Source organism: Phycodurus eques, chromosome 11 (assembly GCF_024500275.1).
Source record: "Phycodurus eques isolate BA_2022a chromosome 11, UOR_Pequ_1.1, whole genome shotgun sequence".
Lineage (NCBI taxonomy): Eukaryota > Metazoa > Chordata > Actinopteri > Syngnathiformes > Syngnathidae > Phycodurus > Phycodurus eques.
The window spans coordinates 1,948,305-1,965,988 of NC_084535.1; the positions used below are offsets into that span (position 1 = coordinate 1,948,305).

The 17,684-nt window shown below is 42.3% G+C and overlaps 1 protein-coding gene across 1 annotated transcript in view; it reads right to left on the reverse strand.

Moving 5' to 3' along the window:
- The window catches only part of atrnl1a (attractin-like 1a), a 111,829-nt gene that overhangs the window by 38,119 nt on the left and 56,026 nt on the right, over positions 1–17,684 (reverse strand). The window contains exons 26-27 of the mRNA XM_061690662.1: positions 9,545–9,606; positions 6,738–6,816 (exon numbers count right to left, since the gene is read on the reverse strand). Coding sequence (XP_061546646.1) covers positions 6,738–6,816; positions 9,545–9,606 — 141 coding nt within the window. The remainder of the gene's footprint in view (positions 1–6,737; positions 6,817–9,544; positions 9,607–17,684) is intronic.

The window sequence follows — 17,684 nt, forward strand, 5'->3', positions numbered from 1 at the left end:
CTGTCACCGTGCGCGGGGGTGTTAATGGTATTACCGCAACCGGCCATTCTGGCAGCTCGGGTAATGTGCGCGGTGTAATTGGCCATGATTTAAAGACCCTCTGATGGCTTCAGTAGCGTTCAGCACAGTTAAGCAAATGAGTAGCTGAGCATCAGACACGAGACCACGCACTCTCATATGACCAAGATACACACACAAAAAGACATATTTAGTCTATAGCATGGGGGAAATGAGAGAAAGGCTGAAACTTGGTCACCCAATGACTTTTAACACAATAGGATGCAATTCACTCCGATTACAAAACTGTACGATACGATTTACATCGACGATGAGACTCACTCCGATTACAATCATGTGTTCACACCCATTACGATACATTTCACTCCAATTACAATACAATTTACTCCGATTTTGATAAGGTGCATTCAGTCCGATTATGTGCTAATCGATACGACTTAACTGTGATTAAAATATGAAAAAAAAGTAACTTCCAATTATGATACTGCTTTCACTCCAATTACAAAATGATACTAATTCACTCCGATTATGTTACCATATGATTCACTCTGCTTACGATAAAAGACGATTCACTCCACTTACGATACAATTCATCCAAATCACGATACAATAAGATACAATTCACTTCCAATTACGATACGGTGTCTTCACTATGATTAAGATACAATACAATTCACTTTGATTACATGATACGATTCCCAACCAATTACGATACTATGCGTTCCCTCTGATTACAATACCAAATGATTCAAGAAGTGAATCATATCATGTTGAATCCGAATTGGGTGATTCCTATCATAGTTTGAGTGAATCAAATTACGTTGCATCGTATTTTGTCACCGTATATTAGTTTGACTTAACTTTATCATATCGTATTGCATCAAATTTAGGGTATCATATAGTAATTTGAGTGAATTGTATCACATTTTAATTGAAGTGAATCACATCACATCATATTTCTTTGTAATTTGAGTTAATCATTACAATTAAACTGAAATGTATTGCATCGTAATTGGAGATAATCGTAGCACAATTTGGAGTGAATCCTATCAAAATTGAATTGAATTGTATCGTAACTGATGTGAATCCAATCGTACATTTAGTGATTCTTAATGTCATGTAACTGGAGTGAATCATATCGAACTGTATCGGCAGCATTTTTATAGTTATGATGACTATACGGTATTGGTAATGTATTGAAACATGTATGGTATAAGCCTCAGTGATAAAGATACCCATTTTAAAAACAAAAACCTTTCATCTAACAATAAGTGTATTTTAAGTTGAACAGTGTGTGGTTGTTTTTAAAGTGAATCGGTGTCATGGCTGGGTTGATGGTGATGAAGAAGACGCAAAGCCTCTTAGAGGAGCAGGATTAGCATGATCATTGTCCACGAGCTTATACCAGGACAGGCGTTTGTTTGCTGAAGAGATATGTTTAGCAGCGCATTTCCCACAATAGGCCGGCACGCAGGAGATGAAGCTTATGGAGAATTTTGGACTCAGCTCTGCTACCAGCATTTTTATTTATTTATTTATTTATTTTTAAATCTAAATGTACATTTTGTGCTGATCTATGGGAGAATTTCCACACACACATCACTACGTTGTTATGCTGCTCATCACCACTTTTCTATACTCGAAAAAATTTTTACATAATTTTGCAGGCTTGGTGATAATTCGTATTCGGTAGGAGTTGCGGGCGTGACCCCCAAAAGTTGGATAAGTAGGGCCTTGTATAATTTCTTTTAAAATTCAGCCCCAAAAGCCAGTTTGACTTAGCAATATGAAATTCGGTTGACATGTCTATCATGAGCAGACGCACAAAAAAGTCTCATGAAGCCATTATTGAAAACATACAGGAAGGCCGCCATTTTGATTTAAAGCAGCCATATTAGGGTAATTTCTGCCACTTCCATTAAAAAAAAAAAAAAGTCCCAAGGAGACGTGCTAAAAAAGACACAGGAAAACTGAAATTTTGGTTTGAAGCAGCCAACAATAAAACACAGTTTTTATAACACGGTTCATGAATGATTTTATTTAAAAAAAAAATAATAAGTAATAATAATCTGTGCTAGAAGCTATTTTGCCTTAGCAACAGGAAATTTGGTAGGCATGTCTATTACTTATAGATAACCCCAAAAAGTCTCAAGAAGCCATGCCTTACAGGAAGTCTGCCATTTTGGTTTTAAGCTTTTTTCTTTTTCATGTGTCGACTGTACCATCCTTCAGATTATTTTTTGTCTCCCATGTTTTACTAATCAGTGACTCTCAGTGTGGTACAAGTACATTTAGTGACTCACGGGCTCCTTCTAATGGCACAAGAAGAATTGCTGAATGTACAAACTGCATGATACGTTTTCCCCCCCCCCTCTTTTTAAAAAAAAAATCCAGTCCAGTATATGTTTTAAGTACAGTTCAGTTGTATTTAACTTTGAAGTGCAATATAGTTAGATTTAATCTTTCAGAACTGTTTGTTTTTAGAGCTGCAAAATTTGAATAATGAAGTACAGTTTGTAATGTTAAAACTCTGCACAACGTTACAAAACAGTGGCGGGCGTGCAGAGGTGGGCGCGGGGGTAGTTTGATGCCCACACAAACCCGTTTGGATGCCCCCCCAGAATTTGGACACCCATGGCCACCGCCCCCCTTTGGACACCACTGGGAATAAAGCCTAATTTTTGATGAGCACCTGGGCCTACTATACGCTACTGTATTTTAACGTTGCTCACAAAGGTGGCACTTGGAGAGCTAAGTAATATTTGAGGTGGCGCTTGGTGTTAAAAGTTTGAGAACCTCTTGTTCTCCAGTATTTTATCACTTGCATCGGACCTCCAGGCCACTTGGGGGCAATACAAAACCCGTGGTCAGCATTTTTTCTTACAGTGCTAGCGCAGCCTATAAAGTTTTGATATGGAACGGTGCCTTGCATCAATAAAAGGATGGTAAGATCCCAGGTGGTAGTGAGCTGCTGTGATATGAAAGCAGCTGCTAGCTTAGCTTAGTTTCGTGCCCTGGCTGGTGCGTTGTTGCTGTTGTGTGTATTTAAGGGGTGCGCACGCTGGGCTCCATTATTGATGAGCAGCATATAGCAGCAGCATGCAGCATTAATGCATCCTTTATGGAGCCATGTTTCTTTGCCGTTTCCTCGCTGGGGGGGTGTTTTCTTCTTTTGTTGTTTTCAACGTCTGAAATGACGGATGAGGGGGAGACCCCCGCCGCCCCCTCCAGGTTGGACCAGTCAGGGGATTTCAACCTGGCGCCGGCTTCGTCGTTCCATAAATTCACATCGGCTCGGCGGGAATGGCGCATCGTCCGTTACCTTGCCGAGGCAACAGCGGGCTCTCCGGGGACGGCGGCGTGGAAGGGGAGGACAGGACGATGTTGGCGTTAACTGCGCGTAGGAATCCGTCAGAGCGTTCGTTGTTTGTTCATGCGACAATCAACTGTAAATGAATAAGTCACACGGATACAAGGTCTGTCGACGCTTTAACGCTTTCCATTTTTCAGCGCCAAAGGTATTAAAAGTTAATGCGTGGTGAGCGGCCTTGTCAGGCGACGCCAGGATGTGTGTAAATATTTGTGGAAATTGAGCAAACAAATAGCCAAGGAATAACCGAAGACCTTCCAAACCATGGGAAGGACTGTACCTTTCACGCAGAACCCAGCAAAGCAGGATGAAGTCACAAATTCCGCACAAAGACACTGACTTCGGCATTCAGATAATTAGATGAGGTTGAATATTTGTCAAACTTTATAACCCTGGGCCTGCTTACAACTAACCTTTTTCGATGCTAATCGTTAGCACGTCAAAGGCATTTTCCATTCTGTGTTAGCATTAAGCTAAGGCAAAGTTGTTTGGTTGCAATTGTCTTTGTTTTATGATTAGTTTTAGAGTAAAGGTTAACAGGGAGTGGCCGTCAGCAGCTTGGAAGTTGATTGCGCAGATCCTCTAATTACTATACGACATGATCGGTGTAACACGATATGATTCGCTCCACTTCAAATTTACTGTTATGATGATGTGATATGATTCACTGTAATAAGTGCATAATGTGATTCATTCCAATTACGATATGTTTCACTCCACATTCGATGTGATTCAATTCACTCAAATTACGATGCGATACGATACGATTCGCTTTAGTTAGGGTCTGTCTATTTCGCGGATTTTCACCCAATGCGAGTTGGTCTGGAAAGTATCCCCTGCGCGAAACGGGGTTCAACTGCAGCCGCTTTTTTTTTTCTGGCCGTTTTCACCTGTCGGGAAGCCGCGCGCGAGCGAGCCCCGACGCGGGCGATTCCGCTCGGACGCCCTCGCCGCCGCCAGGTGAGCGCCGTCGCCAGCCGAGCTGCGCATTAGCTTGACGTTTGCTTCCGAGGCGATTCCGGCGAGCGAGGGCACGCCGCCACCAGGCGACTTTAAGCGAGCGCGACAGGAGGCGGGAAAGCGATACGGTGGAGCAAGGACATCTCCCTCAAGACACGCGCTGCCGTGATACCCTTTTTGTGTTCATCTCGTCCCGTCCCGTCCGCTTAGGATTCTTCCCGGGACGCGCCCCGGGCGGCCCTGTCTGCGCTAATATATCTTCCTCTTCCTCATCTTCCTCTTCCTCCGTGTCTTTGTGCTTTGTGCTGCCGTCCTCTGCTCAAGGTTGTCAATGTGACCGATGTGCGAGCGGGTGGACGCCCGTCTGGGATGATTGGTGTGTGAACACGCTCGAAAAGTCATCTTAAATGACACCCAAAACAAGATCAAAGTTAATCAAATTGCGGTTTATCTACGTTCAGTGAATCCTCAACCTCTGATGCCAACGCGCCTACACAAGACGGCGTAGGCTAAAAACCTTTGTCATTTCGTATCACTTAGCTCCGATTGTAGCTCATTTGGACGATAAAATATAACCTCTGGAATTTGCCCACATCATTTCTGCCGCCATCTACAGTGGCGGTAATTGGAAGCAATAAAATGATGATCATAATTGTGAGCAAAGATCTTTCTTTTTTGTGACGCACTTCACTCGCGGATGTGTCAAACCACCACAGTGTAGCGCCAACTACTGGCGAGGAGGACTTACTCGATGTCAGATTTTTCTGCCTTTAGTATCGGTAGCTGGTATCGGCAGCCTTCACGAGTACCCGATACCTTGAAATTAAGCCGGTACTGGCCCGAACGATCATCGGACTTTGGCGACCTGCTTCACCTGTAATAAATAGCATAGGCAAGAAAGCATGCTAATTTAGCATCGTCCATCTGCGTAGTATATGGTATTCTAGTACCTGATTCAGATTTTTTTCTACTGAGAAAGTTTTTAGAAGTCACGTTTGGAACCCCTTAAACAGAAAAGAATTGACCAGGATCTACTCACTTGCCAAAATTGGTGCGTTTTCAGATATCTTGAGAAATGAAATGAGCATAAGTGGAATTTTCCTAACTTTTGAACCTCCTTTCAACATCCCCGACACAGCCACATTGAAAAGAAAACAAGGAAAACAAATTAGCACCGTTAGCCTTGGCTTTTTTGTGACCCTTTCCTATTGCTAGCGTCGCCTGGGTGCGTCTCACCGCTACACAAACAACAAAACAGCTCGCAGTGAGGCAGCAAAGTCAAAGACAACAAATCTTCCTAATTGGGGCACTGCAACTGAAATATTCATGTTTCCATGTGAAAGCACTCATCATCACCATCATCATCATGAAAGCGTCATAATATCTAGTTGAAAAATGACATTTCTGTTGGGTTTTTTTAAATTACCTTAGATCAGGAACATTATATGGCACAAATAATTAAAATTTTAATACATTTGCCAGAGACTACAGATGGAAACTAGCCTTAGCCTAGCTATAATCTGGAATATATATGTAGATGCAAATGTTCATCAACGTGCACTGTCCCTTTTGAATGAATGAATGAATAAATAAATAAACACATTAAAAAAGAAATGAGAGATTGCTCTTGATGATATTTAAGACAATTCTGTATAACGTTTGTACAAAAATACAAATGTGCAGAGAAATTTAGGCTTTTCATGGGATGTTGTACAAATGCCCTCAATAATTTGTAATAAATGACATTTTTTGTTTTAGTTTTTTTTTTTTTTTTTGAAAGTACTTTTGATCAGGAGTATGATACATTGCCCAATTATGTGTAAAGGTTTGATCATGCCACTATTTAGTAGGATTTTGCATTTTGCATGTGACAGATGCATACAGGGAAAAATATACAGAAACAAGTGAGCCAAGCGACTGCCAGTGCGCGTGTGCGCGTGTCACTCCTTTCCACTCCATTTAGCATCACTTGATGGGCCTTAATTGGTTCATGAGCAGCGCTAATTAAGGGGAACGGTCTTGTTTACCGTCTCAGCGACGCTCGTTAAGATTCTTTTCTTCCCCTTCAGGAGGCGCGGTCACCGGCTTCACCCTTCACGCCGTGTGCAGGGCGCACGGGCACGCGTTCCGGAAACAGGACGCGGCTACACTCGCCAACATTCGGTAGGTTTGCTACAAAACGCCATGGATCATGAGAAGAAAATTGGATATTTGATATTTTTAAATTACCCTTCGTTTAGTATTGTATGACACAAATAGGAGCTTTTTCTCAAAACTGCTTAGTTGGATTTCCACAAAAAGTCTTAAGTAGAAGAAAAGGGACTTATTTTTAATGACCTTAGATCAGGAACACGAATATGATAAGCGCGGTGCAAAGCGGGAGTCGTACCTCTCTGCGCCGCGAGGCCCAGCACGTCTGCTTGACTTTCCAAACTACGGCGGCGACCAGCAGCAGAGACAGGAAGCAGCTGCGGGGACAACGCCAATCAAATCAATCAATCAATCAGCAGAGACGCCATCTTAACATGAAACTATTCTTCGAGTCGGCCGCTCGGAGGCGGGAGGATGCGTTGACTCGGTGGACTATTTCCAGTCGTTCGGTTTATTTCTTTGTGCAAGTTGACCGTTATCATCAATAGCTGTTAAATCAATTGCGTGAAACACTGAAACAACAACTTCGCTGTCAATGACCAGCAGATGGAGATGGCGACGTTGCACTACTTTGGATTTGAGATCAGCACAGCTTTTGAGTAGAAGATAAACATTAGATGATGAAAGAAGAGAAGGAGAGAAATCCCAGCATGTCAGAAATCGGACAACTTTAGGGACCTGACGCTCGAACAGAGTGTGTTTATGTATGGTAGAAGCAGAATGTGTCGCAGTAGGTAGTACAAAGTGTGCGTCGTGACCGTGAAAAAAAGATGACGCAGTTCATTAAGCCCTTGACAAACGGCGTGTCAAAAAGCCGCTGACGTTCAACTCGAGCCATGCGGTGAGTCGGCGGCGCTCACGATGCGTTTCTTAGTGGTATACCCGTAAATACATTTCAAAAGCCCTCTCAGTCTTGTTGTTGTTTTATAGTATGAGAGGATTAAAAAAAAAAACAACTGTCAAAATATTAGCGGCAAAGTCACTGTTCGGCATGACGTGTTTCTTTTAACGGAAATGTTTTCGACGCGCTTTGCTCATAAACCGGTTGTTTTTGGTAGAACCAACACGCTCTACCGCTGGATTACGAAGGAACAGAAAAGTCTAGAAACAAACTTGGTTTTACTGGCGTAGAAGTTCATTCAGTGCTCGTATTGTCACAGTCAACAGACTCTAACAGCACTTGCAAGATGGGAAAACGGCTGCCAGTCAAATCAGTTCAGGATAACTTGACTACTATAGACCTAGTAGTCGTAGTAGTAGTGAAGTGGTTCATGTGGCATAGAGACCAAGAATCAAAGAAGAAATGAGCACTTTGGGGGGGAGAATGTTGTGTGGATCTCAAGCAGCTGGAGATGGAAGCCACCAAGAGGCCACCGTGCTTTACAACAATGAACAAGTGTAACACACACACGCACGGTTCAATGTCTGCGGGCCAAAGTCATGTTGGCAAACAAAGCTCGCCTCTCAAGGAGAACGTCTGACGACGACTTCCAGCTAGAGGAAGCGGCTGAGAAACTGCTGAGGCGGCGGCGCTGCGACAATGCGCGTCTTCATCCGTGCGCGTGTGCGTGCGCGGGCTGGTTGAAAAGGATGGCGTGTACGGCGTAATGAGCGTGACATTTGCCGAGGAGGCTGCAGCTTTGGCCTCTTCGCTCGCCGCTCGACCTCATCAAACTCGGGAGTGAAAAAAACAAAACAAAACCAAATGACGAAGGAGCAGGAAGTCACCAATGGGGGAGCGGGGGGGGGGGCAACTTGGGCAGAGCAAACACGGGAATGCAGCATACGAGCTCTTCATGCGTTCGACGCATTAAACACCTGGTGGTAAGAATCATCATTATTGCAAACGTACGCACTTTGAAACCGGGTGTTCACAATACGCTTGAGTAATGAACCACACGCTGCTTCACCAATTCCAAAGACGTCATGTTCACATGATTCAACATGATGCCTTTGTTGGTGGTAAACTGGCACACGCGCACGCACACACACACACGCACACACACACACTGAGTGTCCCCTACTGATGACATCATCACTCTCGGCTTCGCCTAAAGGTCGCTGATGTCTGAAGGCGGGCCTCGGGCAATTGACAACGGTTTGCTGCCACTCGTGGCTGCACACGCACACACAGACACACACGCATTGCAGCGTGGCAGCACGCCGCCCGAGGACAGCGGACGTCCTCGTCAGCTCGTTACTCGGACGTCCGGCCGCACGACAAACTCGTCTCGCTACGTGCGACACCGAGACAGACTCGTAAACAATTTCGTGTCCGCGACAAACCTTACCTACGTGATTTTGTAAACTTCAAAGATAATTTTATTTTGAGTCTTTCAAGAACTTCTTTGATAACGTGACTTATCGACTGTGTTTTCGTAACCAACGACCAACTGTGACCTGTTTGGACGGGTCTCGAGAACAATTGAAACTTTCAACAAACCCGACGCACGTCTTTTTGTAAACATCAAAGTCCAGTTGGCGTGAACTGAACACCAGTTTTTATAAATATCAGAAAGATCTTACATCTGAATATCAAAGACAATTTCATCTTACACTAACCTAATGTGCATTTTTGTCAACGGACGCATTTTCATACAATTTAATCTTCAACACACCTCACGTACGTGTTGTTGTAAACAACAAAAACAATTAAGTGCTGACAAACAGAACATACACGAAGTCAATTTAGACTCCTCAACTAACCTAATTTACAAGAAAATACAATTTAAATTTTGATGAGAATTATGTTTTCGTAAAGTAAGTTTTCATAAACATCAAAGACAATTTTAACTCGCGGTTAAACCAAATGCACATTTTCATACGTCTCATCTCACATTTTTGCACTCATAAAAGACAATTTACTCTTCAACAAACCTTTTGTACGCGTTTTCATGAATCTTGAATACAACTTAAACTTCGACAAACCGTACGTACGTTTTAGTCAACGTCAAAACTTGGTATTGTTGCTTAAATTCATAACAGAATGAAATAGGTTATAGATATTAATGAATTGAAAATAATAATAATCAATAAAAAGCATACCTGAAGAAGGTGACAAAGAACTGAACCAGGTCCATGATGCTGTTGTGCTGGGAGAATGCAATCTGATGGAGAACAAGAAAGATTTTTTGCATTTACAACATTATTAATACATGAATTTTCCACATGTACAGTATAGCAATATTGTTTAGATTATGGTCATAAAAACTGGGAAACACCAAGAGTTCAGGTTTATTCCTTGCAAATATTTGAAAATGCAGCCCCCGAGGCCAGTTTGTGGGTGGGTGGCGACATGAGATGATTTGCCAGAAAACAAAACAAGACCTCGGATTGATTGATTCAAAGCTCAGCATTTTGCAATGGAGAGTGGGTACGGAAAGTATTCAGACCCCCTTACATTTTTCACACTTTGTTATATTACAGCCATTTGCTAAAGCCATTTAAGTTCATTTTTTCCTCATTAATGCACACACAGCACCCCAGATTGACAGAAATTTTCTTTTTTGAAATTTTGGCATATTTATGAAAAAAGAAAAACTGAAACATCACACAGCCATAAGTATTCAGACCCTTTGCTGTGACACTCATATTTAACTCGGGTCCTGTCCATTTCTTCTGATCATCCTTAACTCATTCACTGCCAGCCTTCCCAGTTAACATGGATATTTGACTTCTAAAGCCGTCAATGGCAGTGAATGCGTTAAGATGGTTCTACACCTTCATTGGAGACCATCTGTGTTTGATTATACTCATTGGACTTGATTAGGAAAGCCACACACCTGTCTATATAAGACCTTAAAGCTCACAGTGCATGTCAGAGCAAATGAGAATCAGGAGGTCAAAGGAACTGCCTGAAGAGCAGAATTGTGGCAAGGCACAGATCTGGCCAAGGTTACAAAAAAAATTTCTGCTGCACTTAAGGTTCCTGAGAGCACAGTGGCCTCCATAATCCTGAAATGGAAGACGTTTGGGACGACCGGAACCCTTCCTAGAGCCGGCCGTCCGGCCAAACTGAGCAATTGGGGGAGAAGAGCATTGGTGAGAGAGGTCAAGAAGAACCCAAAGATCACTGTGGCTGAGCTCCAGAGATGCAGTCGGGAGATGAGAGAAAGTTCTAGACAGTCAACCATCGTTGCAGCCCTCCACCAGTCGGGGCTTTATGGCAGAGTGGCCCGACGGAAGCCTCTCCTCAGTGCAAGACACGTGAAAGCCTGCATGGAGTTTGCTCAAAAACACCTGAAGGACTCCAAGATGGTGAGAAATAAGATTCTCTGGTCTGATGACACCAAGATAGAAATTGTTGGCCTTAATTCTAAGTGGCATGTGTGGACAAAAGCAGGCACTGCTCATCACCTGTCCAATACAGTCCCAACCGTGAAGCCCGGTGGTGGCAGCTTCGTGCTGTGCGGATGTTTTTCAGCTGCAGGGACAGGAAGACCGGTTGCAATCGAAGGAAAGATGAATGCGTCCAAGTACAGGGATGTCCTGGACGACAACCTTCTACAGAGCACTCAGAACTTCAGACTGGGCCGAAGGTTCACCTTCCACCAAGACAATGACCCTAAGCACACAGCTAAAATAGCGAAGGAGTGGCTTCAGAACAACTCTGACTGTTCTTGAATGGCCCAGCCAGAGCCCTGACTTAAACCCAATTGAGCATCTCTGGAGAGACCTGAAAATGGCTGCCCACCAACATTCATCATCCAACCTGACAGAACTGGAGAGGATCTGCCAGGAGCAATGGCAGAAGATCCCCAAATCCAGGTGTGAAAAACCTGTTGCATCATTCCCAAAAAGACTCATGGCAGGATTAGCTCAAGAGGGGGCTTCGACTAAATACCGAGCAAAGGGTCTGAATACTTATGGCTGGGGGATATTTCAGTTTTTCCTTTTGAATCAATCTGAAAAGATTTTAGCAATTCCATTTTTTTCCGTCAATAGGGGGTGCTGTGTGTACATTAATGAGGGGAATAAATGAATTTAAATAATTTTAGCAAATGGCTGCAATATAACCCAGAGTGAAAAATTTAAGGGGGTCTGAATACTTTCCATGCCCACTGTATAGAGAACAAACAGCCGGGATATAAAGTATGATTTGGTCTACATTGAGCCCGGGGAGACGCTAAATGGCCCTAATAGCTGCAGAATGGGAGTTTTGTCTCTGGTGAATCTCGCGGGAGAATGGAGGGCGGAATGGATGAGAACGGGCTAAAGAGGTTTAGCGTCAGCCAGGTAAAAATGTCCTGGAAAAAAAACAAAAAAGCTGCTTTTTGCTCCACAGGGACGGAGCATTAATACAAGCGTCGGGGAGGGGGGGAATCTGGCTGGGCTTCCTGGCGGCTAATGCAGCAGTTTATATCATCCTGACAATCAGATAAATTGTTAGCAAAACCCCAAACATGCACACGCACTTTTCACACTTTGCTTACACGTTTTGACCCTAAAACTTCCCAAAAGCGTCGTCGTCATCATTCCACTTCACAATGGCCGCAGTCATTAAACACACACGCCATCGATCACGCCGCGGCGGCCACGCCCACTTCCTTCCGCTCTTCCACAGAGCCTCAAAGTGTACGCCACAGTCCTCTTACATAACATATGAAGTATGTCTAAGCCTGCTAGCCAGTAACTTTAGCAATAAAAAAACAAAAAATAAATACAATGATTGGGTTTGTTTTACTCAAGATTTTTTGTAAACATCAAATGCCAGCTGGCCAGTAATTCCCAAAAATGTATGACAATGTTTATGTAGATTCTCAGTCATCCAGGTCACGGAGATCCCCGAAGTTTGTATGTAGGCAATTGGATTCTTCTTGTATTTAATCCAAAAGACTTCTTCAGTTCAACATTTCAGGTGTCTAGTCTCCCTATTTCAATTAGCGAAATACACTTCTGTTAGTTTCTGTTAGCCCATCTATGGTGTTTTGAATTGTGTTAGCATTAAACGAGCAGACTGGTTAGATGAGATTTGGTTTGGATGAACATGCTGGTGTTTAATTCTTATCAAATCTCCTGTTTTGTGTGTCAGTTCTACAGTAAACATCGTTTTCTCACAGCGATGTTGTACGACAGTCCCATTTCTTGACAACGAAAGAGTGAAAACAGGCGCTAACGAATACTATTCAAGAGTTTGAATAAGTTTAAGTGTGTTTTAATATGTTTAAATGTGTTAAACTGTTCTTTTCCAAATGCTCTCTCGATAGCACAGATTTTTACCAATTGTAATTTCCCCCCCTCCCACCCAAATAAAAATCAATCCGATACAGGCACTAAATCGTAAGCGCTCGCTTGGACCTCCCGTGTAAATCCATCCGGTCAACATTTGTGCACGTACTGTGTAGCAGATAAACGCTAACATGAGATTAATGTCGGTGCCGTAACTCAGCATGACAACGCACGCGGTGGGAGTCAGGTACTCACAATTTACCAGTGGATGGAAAATACTTCACACACACACAGGTGGACGTATACACAATAAGTCATGTGGACGGTTGCCTGTATCTACTGCCGACTTCCTGCTGTTAAAATGTTCAAATCACTTTGCTCCTGGATGAGCTGCATCAGCACCCCGGCGCTTAATTGCTTCCGCTTTTCTTTTAATCCAATCAAGGACACTTTTTCACCTGCACCGCGCGCGTTTGTGCGTGTGTGTGTGTGTGTGTGCGTGCGTGCGTGCGTGCGTGCGTGTGCGCGCGATATCTGATTAGCTGAGGCTTCCTATCAAAGGACGGCGAGCAGAGACGATAAATAAGCGGGCGGGCGGCAAATCAAATCAAACGACCAATCAGGCGGTTGCACCTCCCGGAGAAGACTTTTAATCAGGACACCGGCACGCACACAAACATAAACAGAAGAAGTCAAACTGAATGCCAGCGTGTGGTGATGATGATGATGATGATGGTAAAGACGATGTTGATGATGATGAAGTACGAGAGCGTCTCCAACCACCGGAGTGTTTTTGACAAATGAAGAGGATTCTGATTCGGAATGTACGCGTTTCTACAGAGATCAAAGTCAGTTTTGTCCAGAAAGCTATCAAATCTATTTAAACTGCCACATTCATCGCATTTCCTTTCTCAATGTTCTTTTTTAAATTTCCGTTTATTGGCCGCAGTCTCAGGCAGCCAGCTAACGTTGGCGTCCAGCTGTACTTCTATTGACTTGAAGGCAGCGCAATCGGCCACACCTGAATGGGAAATTAACAGGCTAACGATTTCGATAATCTACCGTTCAGCAAGATCTCCAAGCACCGCACGTGGCCGCGCAGAGAGACCGAACAAAACATATTTATTGAGTTGCTCCGACAGGCGCCGGGAATCGGCAATTACCGCGCAATTAGCCGTGATATTTATTGGCGGATTATAGCGGACTTTTTTTTCCGCTCTTCGTTTACAAGGCTCGCCGACAACTGCGAGGAGTGATTCCGCTTTGGATATGTTCCCGGTCGGCATTAAAAGACAAACCTTTGGAGTTCCTTTGAAAGGACTAATTACAACACCAAATTCATCGTCGTGGTGTAATGGTGCGTTGTATTTTTATTAATCATGTGTTTTTATTTGTCTGTCAAAATATGTGTACATGAAACCGGTGCAAGAAATTTTGGGGATTGAGGATTTAGAGCAAGGTTTTATGGACACACCCATTTTTTTGTTTTGTTTGTTTGTTTTTGGGCTTGTTTGTTTTTATTGCGGGACCTCCGAACACGCATTGAGTCCTAAGTACAGTATTTGATCACATTACTTTTAATTGGCTTAAAGAAAACAAAAAATCTCCATCAAAGTGTAAGTGAAGCTGGCGCGGTCGGCAAATAGCCGCCTAAGCTTTAGCTACATCAAATATTTTCAAATTGTAAGTGTGCTTTTTCGTTTCTTTTTCACAGATTTGCCAGGGAAACGTTAAAATAAGCGAGATTTCAGGGAATCTCGCTTATTTGGTGTTGCCGCGTTCATTCACAGCTTACGTGGGAATACGGCCCTTCGTGTCTTCAACAAAACATTTGATTGCGTTTTCGGAACTGGCAAAGAAAGTTTTGGGTTGCCCAAAAAAAAAAAAAAAAGTTTACTAAATATCAAATACGACTGAATAGTTGTCAAAGATCACAGACAATCTAACCTTCTAATCTAATCGAAGAAAATTTCGGAGTCTCGAATGAACTAACCAAATAATAAAGATTATACGAATACATTTAGTCTTCAGTGATCTTAAAGTACAAGCTTTCGCCAAGATAAAAGACAAAGTAGTCTTCAACAAACCTGTAATACAATTTGTCTTTGAAAAAGACCAAAAACTTAAAAAAAAAAAACAACAACTGTCTTTTGACAAAGCAGATTTGGAGTCTTGAATGAACTAAAACTGAAGACAATTTAATCTGCGGTGAGTCTTTTCCTTCTTTTACAGCGCTCCCTCGACTTTCGGCATTCAAGTTGCGAGCAGTCCATTTGTTTGATTTCTGTGCTTTTTGTCGTGAGCCAAGATTTGCTTCAGATACACGAGTGAAGGTGAAGAAAACAAATGGAAAATGAAGCGCCGGACGTAGCGTAACGCTTGCCTCGTGAGCGTCAAGTTAGCAGATGAACGTCAAAGTTGGTGGCGTAAGTTTCCCTGACAACGCACCGGCGGCGTGCGCAGGTAGCGGCGGCGTCGCGCCGCCGACGATAGCTCGCCGGCGAAGTCGTGCGGGCGAGAACGAAGGCGCAAGGTCGGCGTGATGACGGCGCTCATCAGCAAATCTGTTCCGGCACCACGAGTCCAAACGTCCTGAACAACACCTCCGAGAATCCCCAGGCGCTGATGACATCATCACGCCGCCGGGGAAACATTCACAGGTCACGTTAGTCGATGTGTGTGTGTGTGTGTGTGTGTGTGTTTTACACCTCAGCAACTTTGAAAAGTTAGTGAAACATGCAAATTAGCAACACATGCTGCCTCTTTTCCCCTCAGTGTGTGTTTTTTATAACTATCGAATATAATTTTCAGTCCGCAAGAAACAAACTGTACGTGCGTGTGTTCGTAAAGATCCTTTTGCGTTTAACATACGTTTTCATAAATATCTACAACAATCTACGACAAACGTACACGTTTTAGTCGACATGGAGTACAATTTAGTGTTGAACAAACCTGTTTTCGTAAACAAAGATAATTTTGTCTTTCAACATACACGATGTTTCATGGAAAGGCAATTTGGTGCACAAAGTTACGTACATTTTTTTTCTTAGTTTTAAAGACAATTTAAAGATCAACAAACCTGAAGTCTTTCCGTAAATATCAAATAAATACCATTTATACAACTTATCCTTTTTAGAAAACACCAAGGACAATTCAGTCTTCAACAAACCTGACCTGCAAGTTTTCGTAAAAATCCAAGACAATGTAATTAACGCGAAACCTGTCGTATGCATTTTCGGCAAGATGAAAGGCCATTTAGTTTTCCAATTATCTAACAAACAGCTTTTGGTGACCATCAAAGACAATTTCGACTTCGACAATGCGTTGTCGTGAAGATCAAAGACAATTTCGTGTTTAACAAACCTGACGTACGTGTTGTCAGAAACATCGAAGACAATTTAGTCAATTTGCTCTGCGACAAACCTGTTATAAGCTTTTTGAATAAAGCTCATAGACGACTTAATTCATGACAAACCTATCGTATTCTTTTCAGTAACAATCGCACAATTTAGTTTTCAACCAACCGAAGGTGCAGTTTCTCATAAACATCAAAGACAATTTCGTGATCATCAAACCTTGCGTAGCTATTTGCCTAATGATGAAAGACAATTTAGTCATAAACCTTCATGTTTGCGTACCACATCACACGCATTTTAGTAAACATCAAGGACACATTAGTCTTGAACAAAACTAATGTTTCCATGAATATCAAATCAATTAAATCTACTACGATTTTGACGTTTTAGTAAACATCAAATAATTCACTATTCACCAAACCTAACGTACGGTACGGGATTTTCGGAACGATTGAATGCAATGTACGATGCAGACCCACCACAAATACACTCTATATCATCATAGTGCATGTCATAATAATAAGAATGATAATAATAATAATAATAATATACATGCAAGGGGATGGTGTCATGAACAATTCTGTGGACAATTTCTGGCTTTGTCGCCAGAAGGTCAGCGGACGAGCTGAGCCGCGACCAGCTTCTTGTGTTACGGCAGATCAAGCGAATGACGCTAATTAGCGGATCTCCTTTCAAGCTGCAGCTAATGATGCGCCGTTAATGGGAAAGGCGCGGCGGCGGCGGCGGCGGCGCCTCAGAAGGATAAATGACCCTGAACGACATTTTCAAACATGCCACAATGAGCCGACGTTTCTGTGACTGCAAAGGATTATGGGATAACCTTTCGTCATCATATCGTTACATCTGTACGCTATACGGACCACATTTTCGTTACTGTACACTTCCTGTAGGTGTCATCATACTTTTGCCTGTATGCCCGATTTTCAGTTCCTGTACTTGTCCCAATACTTTTGTGCACGTTTTCTTCACTTTTCACTTCCTGTAAATGTCCTCATCATTTTATACAAACTCAATTTTCACTTCCAAGTACTTCTGTCCACATGACTTTTCACTTCTTGGACATGGCCCAACGCTTTTGTCCAAACGCATTTTTGACTCCCCAGTAATTTTGTCCAGACTTCACATTTTCTCCAATTTTTCACATCCTCTACGTGTCCTAATACTTTGGTCCAAATTCCACAATTTCTTAACTTTCACTTCATTTAGGTGTCCCAATCCTTTATTTTTTATTTTTTATCCAAATTCCGCATTTTCTTTGAATTGCTGTCCATGTCCCAATCCTATTGTCCAAACTCAATTTTCACTTCCTTGAGGTGTCCAAGTACTTGTGTCCACATTTCCTTGACTTTGGACTTCCTGTTCCCGCATGTCCCAATACTTTGAAATAAAATCTGACTAAATTAAAAAAATGATAGCTTATACTGAATGATTGAAAACAAATTGTTATATGTATAAAATCTCATTAAATGAAAAATAAAATGTGCTAAAATACAACAAAAATAAATAAATGTTTAAATTATTAAATACAAATTTAAAACTAAAATTAAAACAACTAGTAAAATAAAATTAGGACCTAATCAAATAAAACAGATAAATGAAACTTTTTGATGAACAGAAACAGATGAAGTGGAAAAATAAAA